Source organism: Sphaerodactylus townsendi, linkage group LG04 (genome assembly GCF_021028975.2).
Source record: "Sphaerodactylus townsendi isolate TG3544 linkage group LG04, MPM_Stown_v2.3, whole genome shotgun sequence".
NCBI classification, from domain to species: Eukaryota; Metazoa; Chordata; class Lepidosauria; order Squamata; family Sphaerodactylidae; genus Sphaerodactylus; species Sphaerodactylus townsendi.
Window position 1 is genome coordinate 89,031,898 of NC_059428.1, and position 23,917 is coordinate 89,055,814.

General features: G+C 41.4%; 1 protein-coding gene across 2 annotated transcripts in view; it reads right to left on the reverse strand.

Annotated features, from left to right (window-relative positions):
- The window catches only part of STS (steroid sulfatase), a 134,726-nt gene that overhangs the window by 58,904 nt on the left and 51,905 nt on the right, over nt 1-23,917 (reverse strand). For both annotated transcript variants that reach the window (XM_048495184.1, XM_048495183.1), the window contains exons 7-9: nt 16,491-16,628; nt 13,748-13,907; nt 524-645 (exon numbers count right to left, since the gene is read on the reverse strand). In XM_048495184.1, the coding sequence (XP_048351141.1) occupies nt 524-645; nt 13,748-13,907; nt 16,491-16,628 (420 nt within the window). The remainder of the gene's footprint in view (nt 1-523; nt 646-13,747; nt 13,908-16,490; nt 16,629-23,917) is intronic.

Sequence of the window (23,917 nt, forward strand, 5' to 3'; positions counted from 1 at the left end):
CTTTGGTGCAATTTTCAGTGTTCACAGCACAAAATTTAAGATTGTGGGGTTGTTGTTTTTTAATGATCTTGAAGGAAATCATGACATCCTGCAAAGGAAATTAGCAAGTAAATATTCCTGGGCTAAATTGAACAATGACCCCATAGTGCAGGGTATCTTCATACATCTGGTAGACAGGGAATGCTATAGAGGTCTTGACATAGCCATAGGTCACATAAAATATTTTTTTCCCTTCTGCCTCAATGCTTTCAAAATGTTTATTGATGCCAGAAGTTTAGGATAAATGATAATGCAAAATTTTGTTGCACTGCATCAAACTAATTGTTTGATACTGAACTGTATAGAAACAGACCCAAGATAAAAGAAGAAAAAAGATGAAAGGGATAAGAAAAAGGGTTAGACACTTCAAGCAATTATCTGAAACTATAGCCTAAGGGTCTCCCCCACCCCCCACCCGATTCTTTTCAAGTTGTAATAAAAATTACATAAAATATTTAAAATGTGAACAGGCAATTTGACTTACTGTTTCCTGGATGCCAGCGTACTGCATTTAAATGTGCATTACAGTAATGGAAGAGAAATTCATGCTTGGATCGGACAGCATTGCCTTGAAGCAAGGGCATCAGATCATGTCCATCAATAATTCTAAAGAAAAAAAAGCATTTTAAAGTGAGAAGAAGGTTGCCATATGTTCCCTAGTGAAAAGAAACTTTAATTATGCATTTCCATTTCTAACAAATGGCATTGTACAATCAACACTGTGATTTTAGGACTCTACCACATTGCATTTCAGCAAATTTAAGTTTGCAGTTCAATAAACACCAAGCTAGCCAGTCTTACTCTGGGAAATGTTAGGGATTGTGATTGGGAATTGTGATGTTTTGGGGAGGGACATTATTTCCTATCTAAAGAAATGCACCACACCTGAAATTTCCCCAATATCAACAGTCTTTACAATAAAAAACTGGGAAAATTTCTAGAGTAGAATAGAGGAAGAAATGCCACTTCAGGTATAGGGTTCCTGGATATTATGTCACTGCTGATGATGTGCTAAGAATTTCACCAATCTCTGTGGTCTTTAACATGCAGATTAGGAGAAATTCCTATAGTATCACAATCAATGCTATCCTCCAGTGGTGGGATTCAAATAATTTAACAATTAGTTCTGGTGATGGGATTCAAATAATTTAACTGATCCTGTCCCTAAAGCAGGATTGTCCCACAATATTTCCCTCATCTTGGGTCTTTCAAAAAACACTAAAATACCGATCTTTTTCAAAAAATCCCATGTTGAACCCGCTTCTGTGGGAACACTACAAATGCTTACCTGCCTTATTTCCCCCCCCCCCAACTGTTCTCCCTGCCTGATGTTCTACTGAACTGCTGACTGGCATGGCAGCCCACCCTTTCCAAAACGTTCCCCAAACACATTTTCTTCCCAAGGCAGGGCCTGAGTGCCATTTCACCCAAGTGTGCATGGCAATGGATTCACAACAAATGGGGCTATTGTGAGCAATGGCCCAGTTTCCTTTTCTTTTTGGGTGCTCAGAGCATGTAGCTAGGCAGAGGCACACTTTTGGATATGGATGGGATGTATTTCTTTGCCCCCCCCCTTTTTGAACATATTTTATTATTTTGTATATCACATGTTAAGTGTGTGTGTGTGAGTTGCATGCTTCATGTTTATAAGTGTTGTGGTTTCAAGGCCCAAAACTTTTTTTCCACACTGGAGGAATGGAAGGGGGAGGTCCTGTTTAAGCTCCTGGGATTGCTGTAGATTTTCCACCAATTGGAAGCATTCCCTTAGGAGAGGGTGGGAGTGGGTGGAAGAAGGACTGTGGTGGTGGAACAGCCAATCAGAACACAGGAAGAATGGAATATTCGCATTTGCATTGAAAAAAAAAAGCGGGTTCATGCAAAGGGGCAGAAAGAAAACATTATTTCCTTCATGGAAAATGGGCACCCACAGAAAAGACAAAAATGGAATAAAATAGACCCAGATTCAAAAATAATGGATGTAACCTGTTATAATTTTGCTGTGCAGAAACAACTTGAATTGCCCAGAGGCAAAATATGTGATTGAATGAAATCCTGCTTGGAGCTTGATAAATTTTGTGAGAGCATTAATTTTTGTCTTAAACTAAAGGATTTTATCCTAGAATTTATATAAAGGAACTTCTATCTCTTTTACTACTGGAGAAGATGTTCCCCATACTAAATTTACCAGGGGATTTCACCTAATGAAAAAGTTGGATCTTTAGCATACAGAATCATTCCTCAGTAAAAACCTTATCAATAGCACTTAATTGACTTTATCCTGGAGAGTTTAATGAGGCTTTTTCATAGGCATAAGGAAGGGTTATTTATGGTTTATGATGTCACAAATTAAAGATAGTTCTGTGCCCCCCACTTTTATGGCAATATTCTCAATAAGCTGCTAATTACAATATTGGGGGAGAAAGAGACTCTTTTACCTGGTACTCTCAGATTTTCTTGCCGTTAATTTTAATTGATGACAACAGTTTGTTTCATTAGAGGATGCTTGACAGTTATTGTTAGTTGCCTTGGGTCTTCTTTTCAAACAGGAAAACAAGATATAGATAAAGTAAAACCCTTTTTCCTCTGGTCACTTTTTAACTAAAAATCTCTATTGCCAAACAGCCTTTTCACTGAAAGAGGCAAGGTATAGGAATGCTAGATCTTTCTCCCTACAGGTTAAGACATTGTTTGAAGAGTTTATTTTTGAGCTGAAAAACACCAGAGGGATAGATTAAACAGCCTTTCATCATCTATTCTAACCCACAAATGTTGATGTTGATTTTAAATAATAATGATAAAAAAGAATTTAAAGAGGGAAAAATGGAACTGACTGCAACATGAAGCTTATTTCAAGGTCCTTAAGCAAATTAATATTAGAAGTAATTATCTTCAGAGTAGTGATTAGTGATTTCCCCATATGGTTCCCAGCCTCCAGGTGGGGCCCTGGAGATCTTGTGGAATTGATCTCCAGATAACAAACCAGTTCCCCTGGAGAAAATGGCTGCTTTGGAGGATGAACTTTATGGCATTTTAGATTGCTGAGGTACCTCCCCTCCACAAATCCTGCCTTTCTCAGGCTCCACCTCCAGATCTCCAAGAATTTTCTGACCTAGAGTTGACAACCCTAGCCCACATACTAAAATGTTATAACTGTTGGAGGGAAAAAATCACATTTTTCTGAGGAAGCTCATAAAAGTAAACATAGAAGGATGAAAAACAGAGAATGATGAAAAAGGAAGGTAACAGCAGTAGGGATGACCCACAAAAGAAATCAGAGGCCAGCAGGTCTCACCTCTAACTGGAAATTAATCACAGTACAAAAGCAACTACAAGTCACAGACTTTGTGGACTAAACTCATGCTCCCAAAATGGAATGTCTGCGAAGGGAGAGTCCTGCCCCCATGCCCATTACAAATGTTGGCCAGTTTGCTGGGCCTGAGGGAGGAACTTGCCACTTGCCTCAGTTGCGAAGGGATAGGCAGGATTTGTAGCTGTTAGTTCCAGAGACCATACTCCAGCCAGGTTCGTTGCTATGGGAATCAGAAGGTCCGAAGACCATTCCTGCATTGATCTGGTGGGACTAAGTCTGATTTCAGAGCTTCCAGAGGCCCTGCCCATGTCCCCTCTGTTGGGCCTTGGATCTCACCATCTTTCAGATGACTACTATACAAATGAATGGATAGCATTCTTTCCGAACCAGTATGATGACTATATTTCTCCTACCTCAATGGGTCCTGTAGAAAATTTACAAAAATGGCACATCCAAAGGAGTGAGGCAGGGTTGCCTCCTGTGCCTATTCTATTTAACTGTTCTATAAATATAGTAGTAGAACATATGAGGAATCATGAGAAAACAATTCCCCAAAGTTTGCACTAGACATTTACCAATATTACTCTATGCTGATGACATGCTCCTTTTATCCAGAACACCTATTGGTCTAAAGAGAGCTTTAAGCATCTATGCAGAATACTGTAAAAGGGAACATCTCAGAATTAATTTTAATAAAACTAAAATAATGGCTTTTGGTAATTACCCAAAAATTAGAAAGTAGAGGGTAAATGGTAATGAGATCAAACAGGTTACCAAATTCCAATATTTAGGGGTAGTGTTGCACGCTTCTGGAGCAAATATAGCACATTGTACAACTGTAATAGAATGTGCTGAAAGGACATAACAGGTGTTATTAAGATTTTTCTACACTAAAAGGGGTCAATATGACCTGCTGCATTATAATTATTCAACTCTAAAATATTGGTGCAACTATTGTACGGTACTAATTCTGGTATATCTATTTCGTCTTTATCCCTCCTAGAAAAATTTCAGTCTAAATTTCTCAGAACAATTCTTCAGATGCCTCTCAGAATTTCCAGTGCAATTCTATGCCTGGAAATGGGCATGATGAGAATAGAGGCAAAAATTCTTCTACTATCAGCCTACCAATGGCTCAGAGACTATCCTAATGCTAAAGGCCTGTTATAATTAATTGCACAAGACTCTTTTCAGGCTAGATGGATGAGTATAGTACATCTTGGACTAACAAAAATGGGACTGTCAACTAAAAAATGTAGGTCAATTAATGTGATACAAGGAAAAAGCCTCATTAAACAGAGACTGGAACGTCAATAAGATTTAATTAAAGTCCCAGATTTCTGGAGCCCTGAGACAAGGAGATACATTATGTCTCCAGCATCTTATTTAGTAAATTTTGATGCTCAGCCTATCAGAAGGACTTTTACTTTGGCCATGTGTGTGGCATTACCATCAGAAGTGATGGATGGTCAATATGAGAGAATATCTCTAGCTGAAAGGTTATATGCATTCTCTTTGAAACCAGGAGCCACATTTTTTTCCGATGTCCTTTTCGTCGTCGTCGTTGTCGTTTAGATTTTATAGACCACCTAATCCACAAAGGGCTTTAGGCAGTTCACATTGCAACAAAACCCAATACATTAATTAAAACATCTAAAAACATTTGAAGTTCAGTATGCAGCATATCGGTGGCACCTGGTCTTAAGGCCGGCCTTAAGGCTGGGAGGGGCTAGCAGTGCCTAAGATGAAACCAGCGGGGGCACTGCCAGAGATGACAAAACCATGGCAGGGCCTCACAAGGGGGCAGCCAATCCGCAGCCAGCCTCACCAAAAGCCCGGTGGAACAGCTTGGTGTTACAGGCCCTGCGGAACTCACCAAGGTCCCGCAGGGCCTGGACAGCTGGGGGAAGAGTGTTCCACCAGGCAAGGGCCAGGGTTGTAAAGGCCCTGGCCCAGGTAGAGGCTAGCTGCATCATCAAAGGGCCGGGGACTTCCAGCAACTCCGCCATTGCAGAATGCAGCGGCCTATTAGGGACATATGGGGTAAGATGGTCCCGCAGGTATGAGAGCCCCGAGCCGCGATGGGCCTTGAAGGTTAATACCAGCACCTTGAAGACGATCCAGAATTCCACTGGAAGCCAGTACAGATGGCATAGCATGGGGGTAATATGATCTTGATAAGTACCCCCCCCCCCCGGTAAGAAGCCGAGCCGCTGCATTCTGGACCAGCTTCAACTTCCAGGTCAGTCTCAAGGGAAGGCCTGCATAGAGCGAGTTACAGTAGTCCAACCTCGAGGTGACAGTCGCATGGCTCACAGTGGCCAGGTCAGCCTGGGAGAGGTAGGGGGCCAGCAGCCGGGTCTGATGAATTTCCTTTTTGTTCCCAGGAAACTTATTTAGAAAAATTGATAGAGGACACTGATAGTTTCATATCCAACCAAGTAGCATTATTTTGTGCTTATATTGTTAAATGTCATAAATAATTAAGATAAGCTGATTTAGATCTTGTATGCGGTTGTTTGGTTAATACTTTTAATTCATTAGTTATTTATATAGAGGAATGTATTGTTTTAAAGATTATATAGATTTTTATTAACAATTTTAAGTCTTATTTAATTAATTGTTGGTATCTGATCTATGTAAATAAATATACTACCTAGTATTATTTTTTCCCAGTGATTCTTGTCTTCTTATAATACGACAAAAATATGATCGCCAAACTCTTCTCTAACACCACATTTCAAATCAGTCAACTTTCTCCCTGACAGCTTTCTTAATTGTCCAACTTTCACATCCATAGATAATAATAGGGAATGCTGCAACATGACTTATCCTGATCTTGATCATGAGCTATATAGCCTTCAGGATATTTTCTAGTTCTTTCATGGCTGCCCTTCTCAGTATCAATCTCCATCTGATTTTTTGGTTGCAGTTTCCCTTTTGGTTGATGAAGGAGCCAAGGAATAGAACCCCTTGAAAAATTTCTGTTTCTTCATTGTCATCCTTGAAGATCCGTAATTTCCCAATAGACATCTCTTTTGTCTTCTTGATATTCATCTGTGATGCTGCTTTGGCACTTTTGATGTGTCTAGGAATTTCCATCAGTTACATTCTCCAAAGCCCTGGCCCAATGAAGGACTTAAGAGGCGAGAGTTAGGGTGAAATAAATAATTATTTATTGTGGCTGCAGCACCAAATTTTATTGAGGCAGAAGTGAAGAATACAAAATATTTCCAGGTTTTATACTGTTTACAGAGTCATAAGGTCAGCATCATTGGTTAGGTGAAATAGACCCACCCTTTACATATTAATACATGTGAATCCCCCTTCATATGATCCATGATCCAAAAGATGCACCTAGGTACCTTTCCTGGGTGGAGATTTTATATGGAAATGAGGGCAAGGTCAGGCCAAAACGCCACGAAGCCGAATACTGATCGGTTTATTCTGGAGTCTGGGGGGATGTTCTAGCAAAACAAACATATTTTTCCCATCGTCCACTTTATGATCAAAGAACATTGGCATTATTATTACTTTGCAGAAATGTACGAAGACAGGATGTCTATGTAAGCTACCCAAGGAAGTATTGAGTGTGAAAAACACCCACTTTTCCTCATCTCTCTAACAGCAGCTTTGTTATGTTACCAGGGCTTTTCTTTGAACTCTCTATAGCAGGGCCCAGTGTACCATTAGTTGGGTGAAAACCAGAGCATTTATTTGGCAAGGAAAAAACTTTAAAATGTAGACATTATTGTTTAAGGTGTCCCATGTAAAGTCTATTTTCTAAGATCTACTGAAGAAGAATATAGAGGGAAAAAACTACAGCTTTTTCTATATGAGAGAAGATGCCTACTACTTATTCAAGTACTCATGTTCTGAGAACCATTCCAGCTTAACAAACAAGGCTATTCTTTTAAACAACATGATATGAATGGGTGGCACATTTAGCTGTAAATAAAACACTATATAAGCTAATTCTTTTACCCATAAGCATTTCAGCCAACAGAAAAAAACATGCATTTTGCACGCATAGGAGTATACAAAGGATGTTCAGAGGGGAGGGGGCTATTGTTTATTCTGAGAAAAGCTAAAATCTACATTCTTGAAAGAATAAAACAGTGCATTTGCAGTTGTCATTTTCTTCTCAAAAGATGACATCACACTTTCTGTTTTCACAATCATTTGTAGCTGTTTCAAGCCTTTGCTGTTTTCTGCCAGTTATGTGGTGCCATCTGAATATCTCAAATTGTTAATGCTCCTTCCACCAATTTTCACTCTGGCTTCATCTAAATCTAATCCAGTTTTCCTTATCTGTTTTGCATATAGATTGAACAGATAGGAAGATACAATACATCCTTGCCTGACACCTTTGCCAGCTGGAAACCATTCCATTTCTCCATATATTGTTCTAACAGTAGGTCTTGTCCAGAATATAAGTTACAGATCAAAGCAATTAGATATTATGGCACATCCATTTCTTTTAAACCAACCATACACTTTCATGATTCATACTGTCAAAAGTTTTGCTGTAATCTGTGAAGTACGAGCTGATTTTCTTATGAAATTCTCTAGTATGCACCAGTAACAAAGGTAAATTTACACTATGATTTCTACCGCCACTTCCATTTTTGGTATCCAGCTTGAATATCTGGCATTTCTCATTCTATACATGATAACAATCTTGGTTATAAGTGTTTAAGAAATGAATGTGATTTTCCGATAGTTGCTGCAGTTTCTATAATCTCTTTTTTTAATTGGACTGTAGATTGAGCAGTTCCAGCTGGTGGATCACAATTTTGTTTTCCATATTTGGTGACTTTTTTTTGTTAAGATTTTGTTGAACCCCGTTTCTGTGACTTGGACTATTTCATCTGCATTTCATTATTTTTTTTCCAGCTACTTGGAGTATAGCTCTTAATTCACTTTCTAAAATCGTGACTTCTTCAAAAAGATTCTTCTTTGAATGAATATGACACCTTCCATGCCTTCTGAAAAGTTCTTCGGTGTATTGTTGCCATCTTTTTAAAAATGTTGTCCTGTTCAGTTTATGCATATGTATGTTGATGTTTCAGCATGCTTAACAATGCTTTACATTTCCCTTTATTTTTTAATCTTTTGGAATAGATATCTTGTTCTTTTTTGTTTTCATTTATTTGTTTACAGTGGTATTATACTAATTTTCTTCGACTTTGTGTACATAACTGAAATGCTGCATTTATACTTTTGATTCTGTTCCTGCAACTTTTTACTTTTGCTTCTCATCAGAGGAGTACCGGCAATAATAGGTGCCCAGGGCAACCCCCTGCATGCTCTTCACTCCCTCCGCACACCCCTATCGTGGGGGGGCCTGGCAGGTGGCAGCAGCCAGTGCCGGGCTGGGAGCCTGCTGCAGGCCCATCAAGGGGCACCCCTCGGCAGGCATCTGGCCCAGCACTGGCTGCTGCTGCTCCCCCACCTCCATCAGAGGCCGCACCTGCCTTGCTCGAGGGGCTTGCTGCAACCCGGCGCCGTCTGATGCCGGCAGGGGCTTTGGTACCTGCCAGAGGTATAGGCAGGCTCCCAGTCTTTACCATGACTTGATCACATTGGGGGGCATGATTTTGTACCCCCTACGTGATCAAATGGGTGGTGCCCGGGGACATGTTACCCCACCTGTCCCTCTGGCAGATACACCCCTGCTTCTCATCTATCAGCAAAATCACGAATTTCGTCAGACATTCACTGAGGCTTTTCTTTCTTTTGTAGAAGGAATACCCTTTGTGCATTTTTCCTTTGTGCAAATTACCTGTTTTCAACTCATAGTTCTTTTGGTTCATATTCACTAGTTAGCAATACAACTCTGTTCTTTAGATAATATTTAAATTCTTCAAGAATGTTGTTTGGATAGTATTTTGACACTGTGAATTATTTTTTCCAGTTTTTTTCTGATTTTTGATACTAACAATTCATGATCTGTACCATAATCAGCTCCTATTCTTATTTTAGCAGAAAAGATAGAGCTTCCTCATCTTTTATTTCCAATTTTATGCTTGAATTTTCTGTTGACCATCCAATAATGTCAATGTATACAATTGTGTTTGGCTACCTGAAACATGTGTTTGCAATAAACAAACGTCTTGTCTTTATGGAATTCTATTAATTGCTCACTTGCTTAATTTCATATTGGTAACCCAAATTTTCCAACCAAATTTGATTTTACTTTGTCAGTTTTGTGTTCCAGTGACTTATGATGACCAGCACATCTTGTTTAGATGTGTAATCAATTTCTTCTTAGTCACCTGCATAAAAGTTTTCAATTTCTTTGTCTTCAGCATCTGTATTTAGGGCACAACCTCAAATGATGGTTATGTTGATAAGCTTTTCTTGAAGTTTGATTGATAGTATTCAATCAAACTTTGCATTATAGCGCCTGATTGCTTTTGCTATATCTCACCTCACTGTTAAAGCAACTCTGTCTCTTCTGTATTTCTCAATTACCAAGTAAAACACTTTGTGCTTTTCTGAATACTGGGTAGCAGCAATAGTGGAAGGTGACATTGGTAACAGTAGTGCCACTTCAAGTAAAGCACTGAAGAAGGCAATGGTAAACTACTTCTCATCAACTCTTACCTTGAAAACCCCATGATGAGACAATCCAAAATGAACAAAAGCATAGGTCTGGAAGATGGGAACCCCCCCCCCCCAGTCAAATGGCATTCATTCATCTACTGAGAAGAACAGTAGAGAAGTTCAAGTAGCACTGTTCTTAATGACACAACTGGACTAAAGCCAAAAGAACATTCAATCATTGATGTGAAGGAATGTGAAGGGAAAGTTCAGAGCTGTTCAATGTATATAATAGGAACATGGAATGTGAAAAGTAATAACGAAGGTAAGCTCAAAATCATAAAATTGAGAAATGGAACGTTTAAACAATGCAATCCTGGGATTGAGTGAATAAATGTGGACCAAACTAGAGAATTTTCACTCAAAAAATTATAAAGTGTTTTACTTGGGAAATGAGAAACACAGAGGAAACTGAGAACCTGTACTGTTATCCCATGTCTACTGAGTTTACTCAGGAATCTGTCATGAAATACTTTATCAAAAATCATTGTCTACACATTGGTTCACTTACTCAAAGAACTCCAAAAAATTAGTGAGACAGGACTTCCCTTTGCAGAAGCCAAACAAAGAGTATTGTTAGTTTGGTGTCCTATATAAATGTATCACTATATGTCTTGGGTAAATACATTTTTTTCTATGCTGAGTCTTTACTGCTCTGTCTGCCCCGGACATATGGACTCTACTCATTCATGCTGCTAGATTCTGCCTCTGAGCATAACACATGTAACCCTCATTAAGAATTTTGTGTATCAGGGTTTGGTATCCTTAAATTTTAAATACAGGTTAAAATAGAGTAAATCTACTCTAAAAATATGCTAGCTGTAACAAGAGAGGGGGAAAAACACTCTGAATTCAGCTCAGGAAAGTCTCCTTTAAATTTGCATGATGTAAATGAACACCAGTTGTCAGGATGGTATTACTTTAAATTCGAGGGAGGGGGAGTTCACAGCTGGTGATTTATTGACTGTATATCAGAAAAAGCAGAAAGATACTGGCATCCTGCCTAAGCATCTATAGCCCGATCAAAATGAACAGGTAAGGGAGGTAAGAAAGTAATGTTGGGAAGACAAACCCATCTTCTTCAGCAACAAGAGAAAAGTAATTAAAACATTGCCACCAAAGCATGATTAGAACACATGAAAGGCTTGTGAGAATGACTTGGAAGTTCCGCTATTTAGCACTTTGTGGAAATGACAAAGTAACACTTAGCTAAGATGAAGAATGCTTCTGTTGTGCCCAATATGGTCATAAGAAAGTAAGAGAATATGCATTAGGTTAACTTTTTTTCCCCACTGCATTTTCCCCAGGTTCCTAACAGAAAATGGTCTGAATCCAAAGATGCCCTTATGTGAGCATATTTTACCCTTAAAGCTGAATGCTTCTGTGCTATTTCCCATGGCCCTGTAACCTTCAGGAATAGATTTTTTAAACTGCATCAAACCATTAGAATACATCAAAGTCAGGCCTGTCTACACAACTGTCAGCAGCTCTTCATGGTTTCAGGCTGAGATCTCTCACATGTGATCAGTGACATAGGTATAGATTTTTAATGGGGTGGTTTTGGGGGTAAGGCCATGCGCCCCCGGGGTGTGTGGCCATGCCTTCCCAAGCTCCCCCCCCTGCCTCAGTGCTTATAAAAGCAGCTCTCCAAGGCCAGAGATGTCAGACTCCCCTGCCCCATCCCCAGCCGGCAACTGACAGTCCCTTCTGCCCTCCCCTCAGGGAAAATGGAGCCCAGTGCAAAATATGAGTTTTGCGGGGGGCCCTATGGGCGGCCTCTGTGATGCTGGAACCCACCCCCAAACAGCATCACTTTCAATGGTGTTTAAACTAGGGAGCTCAGATTCTCCTTTTAAATCCACTTTAAAGGGAGAATCTGGGGTCCCCGGTTAAAACAACATTGAAAGTGATGCTGTTTTGGGGTGGATTATCCCCCACCCTGAAGCAGCATCACTTTCAATGTTTAAACTGGGCACCTCAGATTCTCCCTTTAAATCCATGCTGAAGGGGTGGATTTAAAAGGAGAATCTGGGGAAATGTGGGGGGTGCCTGCTGTCAGGGGCGTAATTGTTAAGCTAGCAGCACCAAATTTTCAGGGTATCTTTAGGAGACTCTCCTGATGATAAAACCCAGGTTTGGTGAATTTTGGTTCAGGGGGTCCAAAGTTATGGACCCTCAAAAGTTTGGCCCCCATCTCCTATTAGCTTCCATTGGAAACAATGGGGGATGGGGGAACCCCCTTTGGAAATCTGCAACTTTGGACCCCCTGAACCAAACCTCACCAAACCTGGGTGGTGTCATCAGAAGAGTCTCAGTGCTGATAGCCTAAAAACTGAAAAATTGGTGTGGATAGCCTAAAAATTGCACCCCCTTCAGGCCAAAAACTGAACAAAACCCCACTAAAAATACAAAACCCCCACAAACGGGGGGTGGAGCTTCGGACATGTAATGGGGGATTGAACCCCAGGGACCCCCCCTTACCTACATCCTTGCATGTGATCCTACTATCTGATCCTTTAACTGGAGATTTCTGATAGTGTCAGCTGATGGTTTATTGAAAAGCACACTTAAGTTAGATTGATGTCAAGCATTTAAGGACTTTTAAAAAAAATAGTCTTGCATATAATAGTGCTGAGAGTTGTCTTTGTTAGTACATTAATGTTTGACCAACACTTCTTTAATGAATTTTTATTCTTTCCTGTACCACTAAGATGGCTCAGATTTTACTCTTCCCAGATTTTATGTTGACCACAAATCTATTATATTCTTTGGTTTACACAGTGACCATTCACTTTCTTAACGGATCAAAGTAAATTTACAGGTACAATCTGACCTTTTAATAACTATAATGTAAAGTAATTACTTGTATGTACAAAACAACAAAATATGAATTTAATTATTAAGTTCAGTTCAGTTACAATACTTATATGCCCTTCTATCTCCTGAGCATCTGAGGACTGCGGTATCTCATTTTTAAAATAGAGGTGGCGTATTAACAAACTCTTTCACCATTCAGTAAAGATTTGATCCCAAGTATTTAATTCAAGTTTGTCAGACCTCAGAACCTAAGTGTGCTCAGCAATAGTTATTATTTGGATGCGAGGCCACCAAGGAAGATAAGGGTTGTTAGGTGGGGGGAACTAATGGAAAACTACCCATGCTCTTTTCTTGCTTTAAAATGCTACAAGAAGAATTACCATAAAATGGTTATGACTTGAGGGCACTTAATTATTGTTCCACCCAACAGCCTACCTACTTTGCACTTTTATGACTACTGGATATCAGCAATAGTGGAAGGTGACATTGGCAATGGTAGTGCCACTTCATGGAAAGCACTGAAAAAGGCAATGGTAAACTTATTGGCAAAACTATTGCATCACATACTAACATCTCATACTAACAGTAGGACGCTAAGGCATGAACCATTCGGATCATCTAGGTCAGTGGTTCTCAACCTTCTTAATGCTGTGACCCTTTAATACAGTTCCTCATGTTGTGGTGATTACCAACCCTAACATTTATCCATTTTACAGATGGAGAACACTGATACACAGAGTCTTAGGCAACCCCTGTGAAAGGGTTGTTCGACCCCCAAAGGGGTCGCGACCCATGTGTTGAGAACCACTGATCTAGGTTCTGATGGATCTGTGTGCTGGATGTTGACACCGATTAGACAATTTATTTTCAAAAATCAAAAGGTTATTTAGCCATTGTATCCAATAAGGGAAGAATAGTTATTGGTATATAACAACCCAAGAAGAAGAAAAATAATGATTTTAGGATATCTCATACCTGTCCTTGGGTAAAGATGCTCCAGCAAGCTTAATTACTGTAGGGAATATATCCATATTGCTTGTTGGTTCATCAATGAGAGTATTGGGCTTAACAGCTCCTGGCCAGCGGAAAAGTCCAGGCACACGAATTCCACCTTCCCAATTTGTTGACTTTCCACCTAAAAAAAAAAAAAGCTCAACAGTACAGCAGAAATAGCCTTTTGACAAAAGTTTTAGAAATAAATTAAAGTCTTACAAACTAATAGTAGAGTTGCCAGACAAAGGAGCTAAGCCAAATACCCATCACAGTCCAGAGGCAGGAATGCTTACTCGCTGTTAGAGGCACAGCTCACCCACTTAAAGGGACCAACTCCTCTCCTAAGTATCTGGCCACCTGCCAGTGGTGACACAGGCCTCAGCATTGCCTCATCATGTACAACCAAAATTGGTCCCTTGCATAGTGAGCATAAGCTGGTACAGCAGCACATCTGGTTAAGGAAGCCTCTTGCCACCCAGACTGTTTTTTAGGGTTCTGAACTCTCTGGCAACCTTGGGAAGGGATGATCCAGCAGCCACAGGATGGGCAGAGGCCCACTGTCTTACCTTTATCTGTACAGGATCATCACCACCCCTTCACATGCCATTTCTGCCTTTCCCGTACTTGGCGCCATGATGCACCCATGACAATTAGTGAAAGTCTCCATTTGTGGGGAAGGCTTCTTTTGAACACCCACCCTTTTCTATGCCCCTCAGCTTGACACTCACACAGGCTGGGGGAAGAAGCTGCTAGCTGTTGGTTTAGATGAAGATGAAGTGAAAACTGAGGGGGAAGAACATCAACAATTTGGGATATGCTGATGATACCACTGAAAACAGTGAAGACTTGAAACTACTACTGTGAAAGTTAAAGCAGAAAATGCCAAAAAAAAAAGACTTTATATTATTTGGCTCTGTCATCAACCAAAAGGGAGACTGCAACCAAGAAATCAAAAAGAGACTGGAAAAGACAGCCATGATGGAAAGATTCTTAAAAGTAAGAAAGTGTCACTGGCAATCAGGATCAAAATCAAATTAATTCATCTATCTACTATATATGGGTGTGAAAATTGGACAATGAAGAAATGCTGACAGCAAGAAAATAGATTCCTTTCAAATGTGCTATTGGAGAAGAGTTTTACAGACATCGTGGACTGCCAAAAAGTAAAATAAGGGGGTTCTAGATCAAATCAAGTCCCTAGAAGCTAAAATCACTAAATGAGGCTATTATTCTTTGGCCGCATGAGAAGACAAGACTCACTAGAAATCACAAAAATGCTAGGAAAATGTGAAGGCAGCAGAAAAAGAGGAAGACCTAACATAAAATGGATTGACTATATAACTGAAGTCATGGACCTCAATTTGCAAGACCTGAGCAAAGATACAAGGGCCAGATATGAAATAAACGTGACTTAGTTGGGCCACAGGATGGGTGGCTGCCCCCAGCAGGCTCACCAGTCCAGATCAGCACTGCATGTGTGTGTGTTTCCACATTAGCTGTCAACCCAAAGCAGGCTCACCAGGCCAGATTGAGAGTGAGGGGATGGGGATGGGGGCAGTTGCCTCAGCTAGCTAATGAGCCTAATAAACCTCTCAAGGGGTTGAATCTGGCCCCTGGGCTGCATGTTTGACACACCTTCGGTAGAAGATAATTTGAAGTCAGGAATATAGTAAAAGCATTAACCATCTCCCACACATGCTGCTGACCCAGTACAAAAGGAATATAGTAGAGGCATTAACCACCTTCAAAACATGCTGCTGACCCAATATATATTACCTTCTCCCCACAGATGCTATCTATGAAACAAAAACAATATGGAGATTTGATCATGGATTTTATGGGGGGGTGGTTTTTTTTATTTTTTTATCCTTAATTTTTTGATCCCCTTTCCCTCCCTCCCCTCCACTCCCTCTCTTGCATGCCACCCCTTTCTCCCCTCCCCCTCCCTCCGCTAGGGTGGGTGGGTCATGTTCACATGCCAGGGCCCCTTCAACTCCCTCCCTTGCATGTCACCCCTCCCTTCCCTTCCTTAGCATGCCACCCCTTCCCCTCCCTCCCCTTCCTCTCCCTCCGCTAGTTGGGAGAAGAGAAGGTTAAGGGTGACATGATGGCCCTGTTCAAATATTTGAATGGATATCATTTTGCAGATGGAACAACCTTGTTTTCTTCTGCTCCAGAGACTAGGAAAAGGAATAATGGGTTCAAGATACAGGAAAAAAATATTTCACCTAAACATTAGGAAGAACTTCCTAACAGTAAGGGCTATTCAACAGTGGAATGCTCTGCCTTGAAGGGTGGTGGAGTCTCCTTCTCTAGAGGTTTTTAAACAGAGACTGGATGGCCAGCTGTCAGGAGTTCTTTGATGGTGCCCTCTTGCATGGTAGGTGGTTGAAGGCAGTGGCCCTTGTAGTTGCTTCCAACTCTATGATTCTACGATAATTTTATTTATACTTCAAAGTCTGACAATATTTTAATTGAAGAAAGTCTCCTCAGTTCCATCAAAATTGGTTTTGGCTGAAGAAACCAATTTATATCATCTGAAAGATTCTGTTTTGCCAGTACCTTTCTACAGTACCATTTCATCTCCATTTGAATATGTCCTATAATATGGATTGTGCAGGTTGATCAGTGAAAATTTGGCTGTTCTGGACTCTATGGCTGGTGATTTCTTAAACTCTTATGATTCTATAGCATATGATACTGAGAGACACTACATTATACATACCTTTATAAATTCCATTATAACCACCATGAACCTCTCCATTGATAGATATTTCTTCAATATGTGCTCCTTGGTCTGATGTGAAATACACAAGAGTCTTCTCACTTAGGTGCCACTGATCTAACATATGGAGAATCTCTCCTTAAAAATATAAGGAAAAAGAAAATATATATTAAAATAAACATATATTAAAATCTTCCACAGCATATGATACCTTATGTAATCATTTTAATTTTTTCCAGAGGTTTCCCCTTTAAAACATTATTGTATATACTAACTGACACCATGGCGAGAACTCTGAGGATCAATTATAAAAATTGCTGCCCCAAAAGATAACTGGCATACATGTTTCTGAGTTTATTTATTTATTTATTTATTTATTTCCTTAAGCTTTTATACCGCCCCATCCCCGAGGGGCTCTGGGCGGTGTACAACATAGGAATAACAATGTAGGATAATTAAAACATTTTAAAAGCAGCGATAAAACCATGAAGCTATTTCTAATAGATAAACCATAAACCCAATAAAATAAAATAGATGGCGTTCAACAGTCTATTTTAAAAGCTCCCTCCCCTCCCATAAAGGGGAGGGGTGGCGTCCAGCATACTGATTATAAGTTCCCTCCCCCCCAAAAGGGAGGAATGGCGAGTCTCATTAGGTGGCAGTTGGCCCAGATGTCAAGGGCCAAAGAAGGGGGGCACCATCAGCGGCTGGATCCTCCGAAGGCCCGGTGGAACAGCTCTGTCTTACAGGCCCTGCGGAATTCACCAAGGTCCCGCAGGAGACCTCGGACAGTTGGAGTGGAAGAGCTGCTCACCAGGCCGAGGCCAGGAGCCAAGTAAAGCTGCCCTGGCTCACGTGTGGAGGCCAGCCGCATCGCCGAGGGGCTAGGGACCACCAGTAAATTGGCCTCAACTGATCGAAGAGGCCGTGTAGGGACGTATGGGATGATGCGGTCCCGAAGATACGATGGTCCCAGGCGGCGTAAGGCCTTAAAGGTCAACAGTTGCTTTCTGAAGGATATAATGGATGGGATCACAAGAAAAGGGTTCTGTACAGAGGCAGTAACTTATTTGAAGTGTTTCTTAACACTCAGAAAACACCACAACAAGGGTTTCTAAATAGGTGAAATTCATGAATGCACCAAGTAAGTTATGCATGTTGTCTAGATAATATATATTAGCACTTTATTGTAAATCAATACTATTAAGTTGATTAATAGATTAGACTAACGTTTAATTTTTTTCAATTTATACTTCACTATCTGACAAAAGGTTGGGCTCAGAGCAGCTTCCAACAACAATCACATTCGTAATAATTTATACATTTCAAAAATGCAACAGCATCTTACATTTATAGTAGTAAAATCACTCTTGGTTAGATAAAATCACTTCCCACTTAAAACACAACATTTTGTTCCATTATCTTTGTGACAATATGGCACCCCCAATTATTGTGTGTATATTTAATTTCTGGGCCAGAGGCACAGGATTAGAAGTGGGAGATCAAAATGTACATAACTACCATATATACTCGAGTATAAACCGACGTTTTCAGCACATTTTTTATGCTGAAAAAGCCCTCCTTGGCTTATACTTAAGTCCCACTTACCTGTTCTCTGGTGCCTCAGCTCCTTATCTAGGCTGTGCTATGTGTTTCTTTTCCTTTTTTCCTTACCTTACCTCATCTGTATTAACTCCTTCCTTTGCTTCCCCACACCATCCTCTCCTCCTCTTCACCTCCCTACCCTCCATGGCAGATTTACCCAGTGGGGGCCCCAGGACCTAAGCAGCCTCAAATGGCCACCAAATCCTTCTCACCGGACAAGGAAGCATTCGTCCGCTCACTGGCGGAACGCACACAAGCGGATTCCAAGGGCGCGGACCAGGATAAACCGGTCCCTACCGAGAAGAAGGATGGCAGAATGGGCAAGTAAGCCCCAGTCAAGACACATCTTCTGGAGACGCGTTTAAAAAAGTCACGGCTGCAGCAACAGGAGGGAGGAGTGAAAAGCAAACAGGCAGATGCTGGTGGCCCCAGCAGGGACGTGTCTGGCGCAGCCCGTCAGGAACGCTAAAGGCCCTGGCCTGAATGGAGGCCAGCTGTATCATGGAGGAGCCCAGGACCACCAGTAAATTGGCCTCTTCCTAGCACAGAGGCAGAGCGGGGACAGATGGTCTTTGAGATATGAAGGCCCCAGTCTGCCCGGGTGCCTTAAAGGTTAAAACCAACACCGTAAAGATGATCTGGAACTCCAATGGGAGCCAGTGCAGTTGGCACAGCACGGGAGAGATGTGGTCCCACATTGAACTACCCATGAAAAGCTGTGCCATTTCATTCTGGACCCACTTCAACTGGACCCACTTCACCTTCTGGATCAACTGTAAGGGAAGGCCTGCATAATGCGAATTACAATAGTCTAGCCTGGAGGTGACCATCACATGGATCGCGGTTGCCAGGTCAGTCTGGGAGAGTTAGGGAGCATGCTTGGCGCAGATGGAAAAATGCCACCTGAGCCATACAGGCAACCTGGGTCTTCATAGAAAGAGATGGATCCAGGCAAACCCCAGGCTACGGGCTGAGGGGGCTAATGATAAAGGAGTCCCCTTTAGCAGTGGGGGATGAAATCCCACTCTCTTCCTTCATGACCCACCCACAGGTCCTCCATCTTCGATGGATTCAGTTTTAACCTGCTTTGCTTCAACCAACCAGCAGCCACCTCCAAAAAGTGCTGGGAGAGCCACAGGGCGGAGGTTGGTCTCCCCTCCATCAACAGAATGAGCTGAGTGTCATCAGCATGCTGGTGACAGATCAGCCCAAAACTCTGCACCAGCTGAGAAAGGGGTCGCATGCAGATATTAAATAACAAAAGGGATAATAGGGCCCCCTGTGGAACCCCGCATTGGAGTGGGCACTGTTAGGAGACCCTATTCCCTAACCTCACTTGAGGACTCCAATTCAGGAGGAACGAGGTGAGCCATTTCAGGACAACGCCCCAGATCCCAGAGATGGCCAGGCAGTGGGTCAAAAGGTCATGGTCGACCATATCAAATGCTTCAGTAAGATCTAGTAGTAACAGCAGAGCCAATCCGCCTTTGTCAAGCTGCACATGGAGTGTATCTGTGACTGTGGTGAGCACCGTCTCCATTCCATGCCCCACACCGAAGCCAGACTGGAAGGGATCGAGCACTGCCATTTCCTCACAAAAGCCCTGAAGCTGCTCCAACAGCACTCTCTCAATTACCTTCCCCAGAAATGCCAAATTCAAAATGGTGTGGTAATTGGCCAGATCACTAGGGTCTAAGGATGGTATTTTCAAGAGTGGGTGGACCACCACCTCCTTCAACCCATCTGGGAACACTCCTTGCTCAATGCAGAGATTGATGATATCCAACAGATGGGGCCGCAGCCCTCCCTGGCAAGCTCTTATAAGCCATGAAGGACACAGATCCAGAGGACAGGTAGTAGGTCTAACAGCAGCTAGGACTCTGTCCACGTCAGCCTTGGCAAGCAGGGAATACTGGTCCAAAAGAGGACCTGAAGACAGCAATGGAGCCTCCAGTTCACTAATTGTCTCAAATGTGGTAGGAAGGTCGCAGCGGAGTGATGTGACTTTATCTGCGGAAAAGCTCATAAAAGCCTCACAGTTATGAGTCAATTGAGTAGATTTAGATCCCTCATTCAAAGAGGACAAAGATCGAATGATACTAAACAATTGTGCTGGGCGGGAGCTAGCTGTTGAAACAGCTCTTCTTTTGGCCATGCACCCTGTATACCCAGTCAATGCTTAACCCTAGTCAATGCTTAAATCAAGTTAATGCTTCAACACTAGCAGGCATTTGTGATGATCATGCTTTTATTAACAGTATTGTGCTACTGGCAATTGCTAGCTAGGACATGGCCAGATATACCAGAGTCCAGGCAGTAAGTGAGACACAGTCAAAACAGTATGGAATCAGAACAGGTGGCAAACAAAGGTGTAGTCCAGAGTCCGGAGTCAGGGAAGGCAGGTAAAAGCACAGTCCCAAACAGACCAGAATCAGGGCAGATGGAAAGCAAAGACATAGTCCAAAACAGTCCAGAGTCAGGATAGGAAGGCAAAAGCATGGCCAAGGTGGTGCAGAGTCAAGGCATAGGCAGGAGGCCAGGCAGGTAGGCTGGCTGAGAGCAGAAGGTCAGAGGAAGACCAAGCACATAGAGCTAACTAGGAACTACATTCATTGTATGCAGGCAGAGCCAAGCCCAAGGCAGGGTTTATGAAGGAGATTCTGGATATCGGGGCTAGGATCCTGCAAAGACTCAGTCCTCCACAGATGCAGATGGCTCCATTTCACACAGCCATACCTAGCAGCAATGCAAACACTTCTCATTTTACTCTGCACTTGTAGACTTTGCCTCCTTTGAGCAGCTGGCTTGTTACTTGGCTCTTCTGAGATTCCTAAGGGCTCTCCCAGCTGTGTGACATCAGGCTCTGTCTTGGCTTGCAGGGAAGAGCTTGGAGCTGGCTCTGCCATGTGCATTACCTCATGAGGAGCCAGCTCTGGCTCCACAGTGTCTACAGGCGCTACATCAGAGTCCTCAGTGTCCAAGTACAATCAAACATAAACAGTATGTTGTTTTTGCTGTGGGGAATTAAAAAAACCCAGGGTCTATTAGAGTATCAGAGCTCTGGGTAAAATTCTTTCCAGACCCTGTTAACCAGCAATTCCTACAGACTAGCCTGGATGGCCATCTGTCAGGAGTGCTTTCATTGGTATTCCTTTATGGCAGGGGGTTGGACTTGATGGGTAGCCACACAGAAATAAAAACCTGAACTGAAAGTGGCCCTTCCTTATAGAGTGGCACCGAATTAGCGGGGCCAGCCATTGCTGCTTGGGAAGGAACAAGATCTAAAATTTAGCATCCTCTTAAAGAACCAACAATGGGAGATACACTTTCTAAGAATCCCTAAAGGAAAAAAATGCAAAATAAATGGAGCCTTGGCTATTTTGAGATCTGGCAACCAACAGAAGCATCCTTCATTACTTGCTACTTATTTTATCCCCCATTCAGTATGTGTGTTACTCATTTTTGTTAGTTGGATGTAGAACTCAGCACTTAACATTGTTGAATTGCATCCTGTTTAGATCTGCCCACTTTTACAGTGTGTTTAGATCTCATCCTCTTTTGTCTCTATCTTCTAGTGTGTTCTCTATGCCTCCCAATTTGGTACCATTTGTAAATTTATTGAGAAGTTCCTCCACATCCTTATTCAGATCATTTATAAAAATACTGATAAGTACCCAGTCCAAAATCGAAACTTCTGGCACTTCACTGGACACTCCCTCCATTTAGATGAAAGGTGGTTAACTACTATCCTTTGAGTGCGATTCTCCAGTACTGGATGGGGTATAAATTTCTGAGTAGCAGTGTGTGTGAATCAGATCTTGGGAAACAAGTGGACAGTAAGTTAAACATTGTCCACTGGTAGCAGATAATGTGATGCAGTGATGAAAAAGGCGAATGAGATTTTGGGGCATAAAAATTGTAAGATGTCATAGTCCCACTGTATACTGTATGCATTGTATTGTGTACAGTTCTGGCGGTCTCACTTCAAAAAGGATGTGGACAGAATGAAGTACAGAGGAGACTGCTGAGAAGGGCCTGGAAATCAAGCCTTATCAGAAAAGTCAGAGGGACTTGGGAATGTTTAGCCTGGAGAAGAGGAAATTTAAGGGGGATATGATTGGTCTTTTATGTATTTAAAGGGCTGTTACTTAGCAGTTGGCAACAGAGGATGCGACTTGCAATAATGGGTTTAAATTATGGGCAGAAAGGTTTTAACTGGATATTAGGGGGAAAATTTACAGGAAGAGTTGTCACATGGAGAACTCCAATTTGTCACATGGTAAGGCTTGTCCTCAACTCAGTTCTGTAAAGCATAGTAGAATGCCAGCCAAACCACTGATGGAGTAAAGGGTGACAGAGAGCAAAGGTGATGGAACCAAAAACTGGTGAAACAAACAAGGAGATGAATATAGCCAGTGAGTGGATTCCTGGTTTCTCCTACTTAATTGTACTTAATATAAACTATAGTTTCAAATTATGTCTCAACCAACCCTTCTCAAAGAGGATATTCTTGTCTCTTGGTTTGTCTCTTGTCTGCAATTCTCTGTTTAATATATAAGCTTTCCAGGATGTTTTACCTCCTTTCTTTATGTGCTAGTTGCATACTGATTAAAGTTCGCAAGGTTTAGGCACAGATGGATAAGCACGTGAGCTCCAAAAATATCCACACTGCATTCTAATTTCAGTAGCAAAGAGATGTATATGAAGTCAAGAATGTTTCGCACTTCCCAGAAGCAGTAAAACTGCTCTCATTGCACCTCACAATTAATGGTAACTATTAAGATTCAGTGAGAAAACAGTTACTGAACAATCTGGAATCTTGGATGCTTATTGTCTTTTAATGCTACCTATTTTGCTCTCCTGTGTTTTCCATTTAAGGCATTCCAGAAATTGAAGTCTATTTTCACTTTCCACTCTGATAATACTTTTATAACATTGGTCTAGATTCACTTACTTAGGATTACTATATTCTTTTTGCGGATGCACCTATCATCTGTAAAATATTTTCAGGTTAGACTGGTATAGATCTTCAGCACAGCAAGTGGGAGTGGACCTTTCCTGTCAAGAATGATTGTACTCTACTTCAGAATAAAAATAGCTCCAAATTGCAGAATCGCACATGCACTTGTGTACAGCCTCCAGTTTGGACTATTCTAGGCCAGTTGTCTGCTGGCCCAAACTCTCATCAATTGTATTCAATGTTCAGTTTGGCCAGTAATGTGTTTTGCTTGATCTAAACTAACATGCTGGCAGGTAAAGCAGGGAAACAACAGAACCCTTTACATTCCATGGTATATTTGGCAACATATCGAACATAAAGCATTCACATCTATAATCCTTGTTCTTTCAATCACAAAATTCCCATTTTGACTTTGTTTCCCACTTGGACAAATATAACACATAATTATTTGTTTTAAGCCATTTTCAACTTCCTAGCTCCAAAACTATTATTATTATATCTATAAGTGTAAGTGACCTGAGGAAGCAGCTGTCCCATTCCCCTCACTACCTTTGTTCCTTCTCTACCCTCACACTTTCTCCCTCCAATTGACTTTGCAGCTGGATTTTACTGTGTGAAATAGCAAAATCCATTTGGCAACAATTGTGAAAGTGGATTGAAAGTGCATTATTCTGCATGTGTGCAAAGGGCCCATGTTTCTGCGGTCCCATCCCATCCCATCACTATCTCTTCCCCTTATTTTTCTGTTTCAGAAACAATGAGGCACCATTTCTTCTTTTCCTGTCTTATTGAAAGTATGTAACTGGTCAAAAAACACCCAGTGAGCTTCCACAGCAAGATAGGGATTCAAACCTGGTTTTCA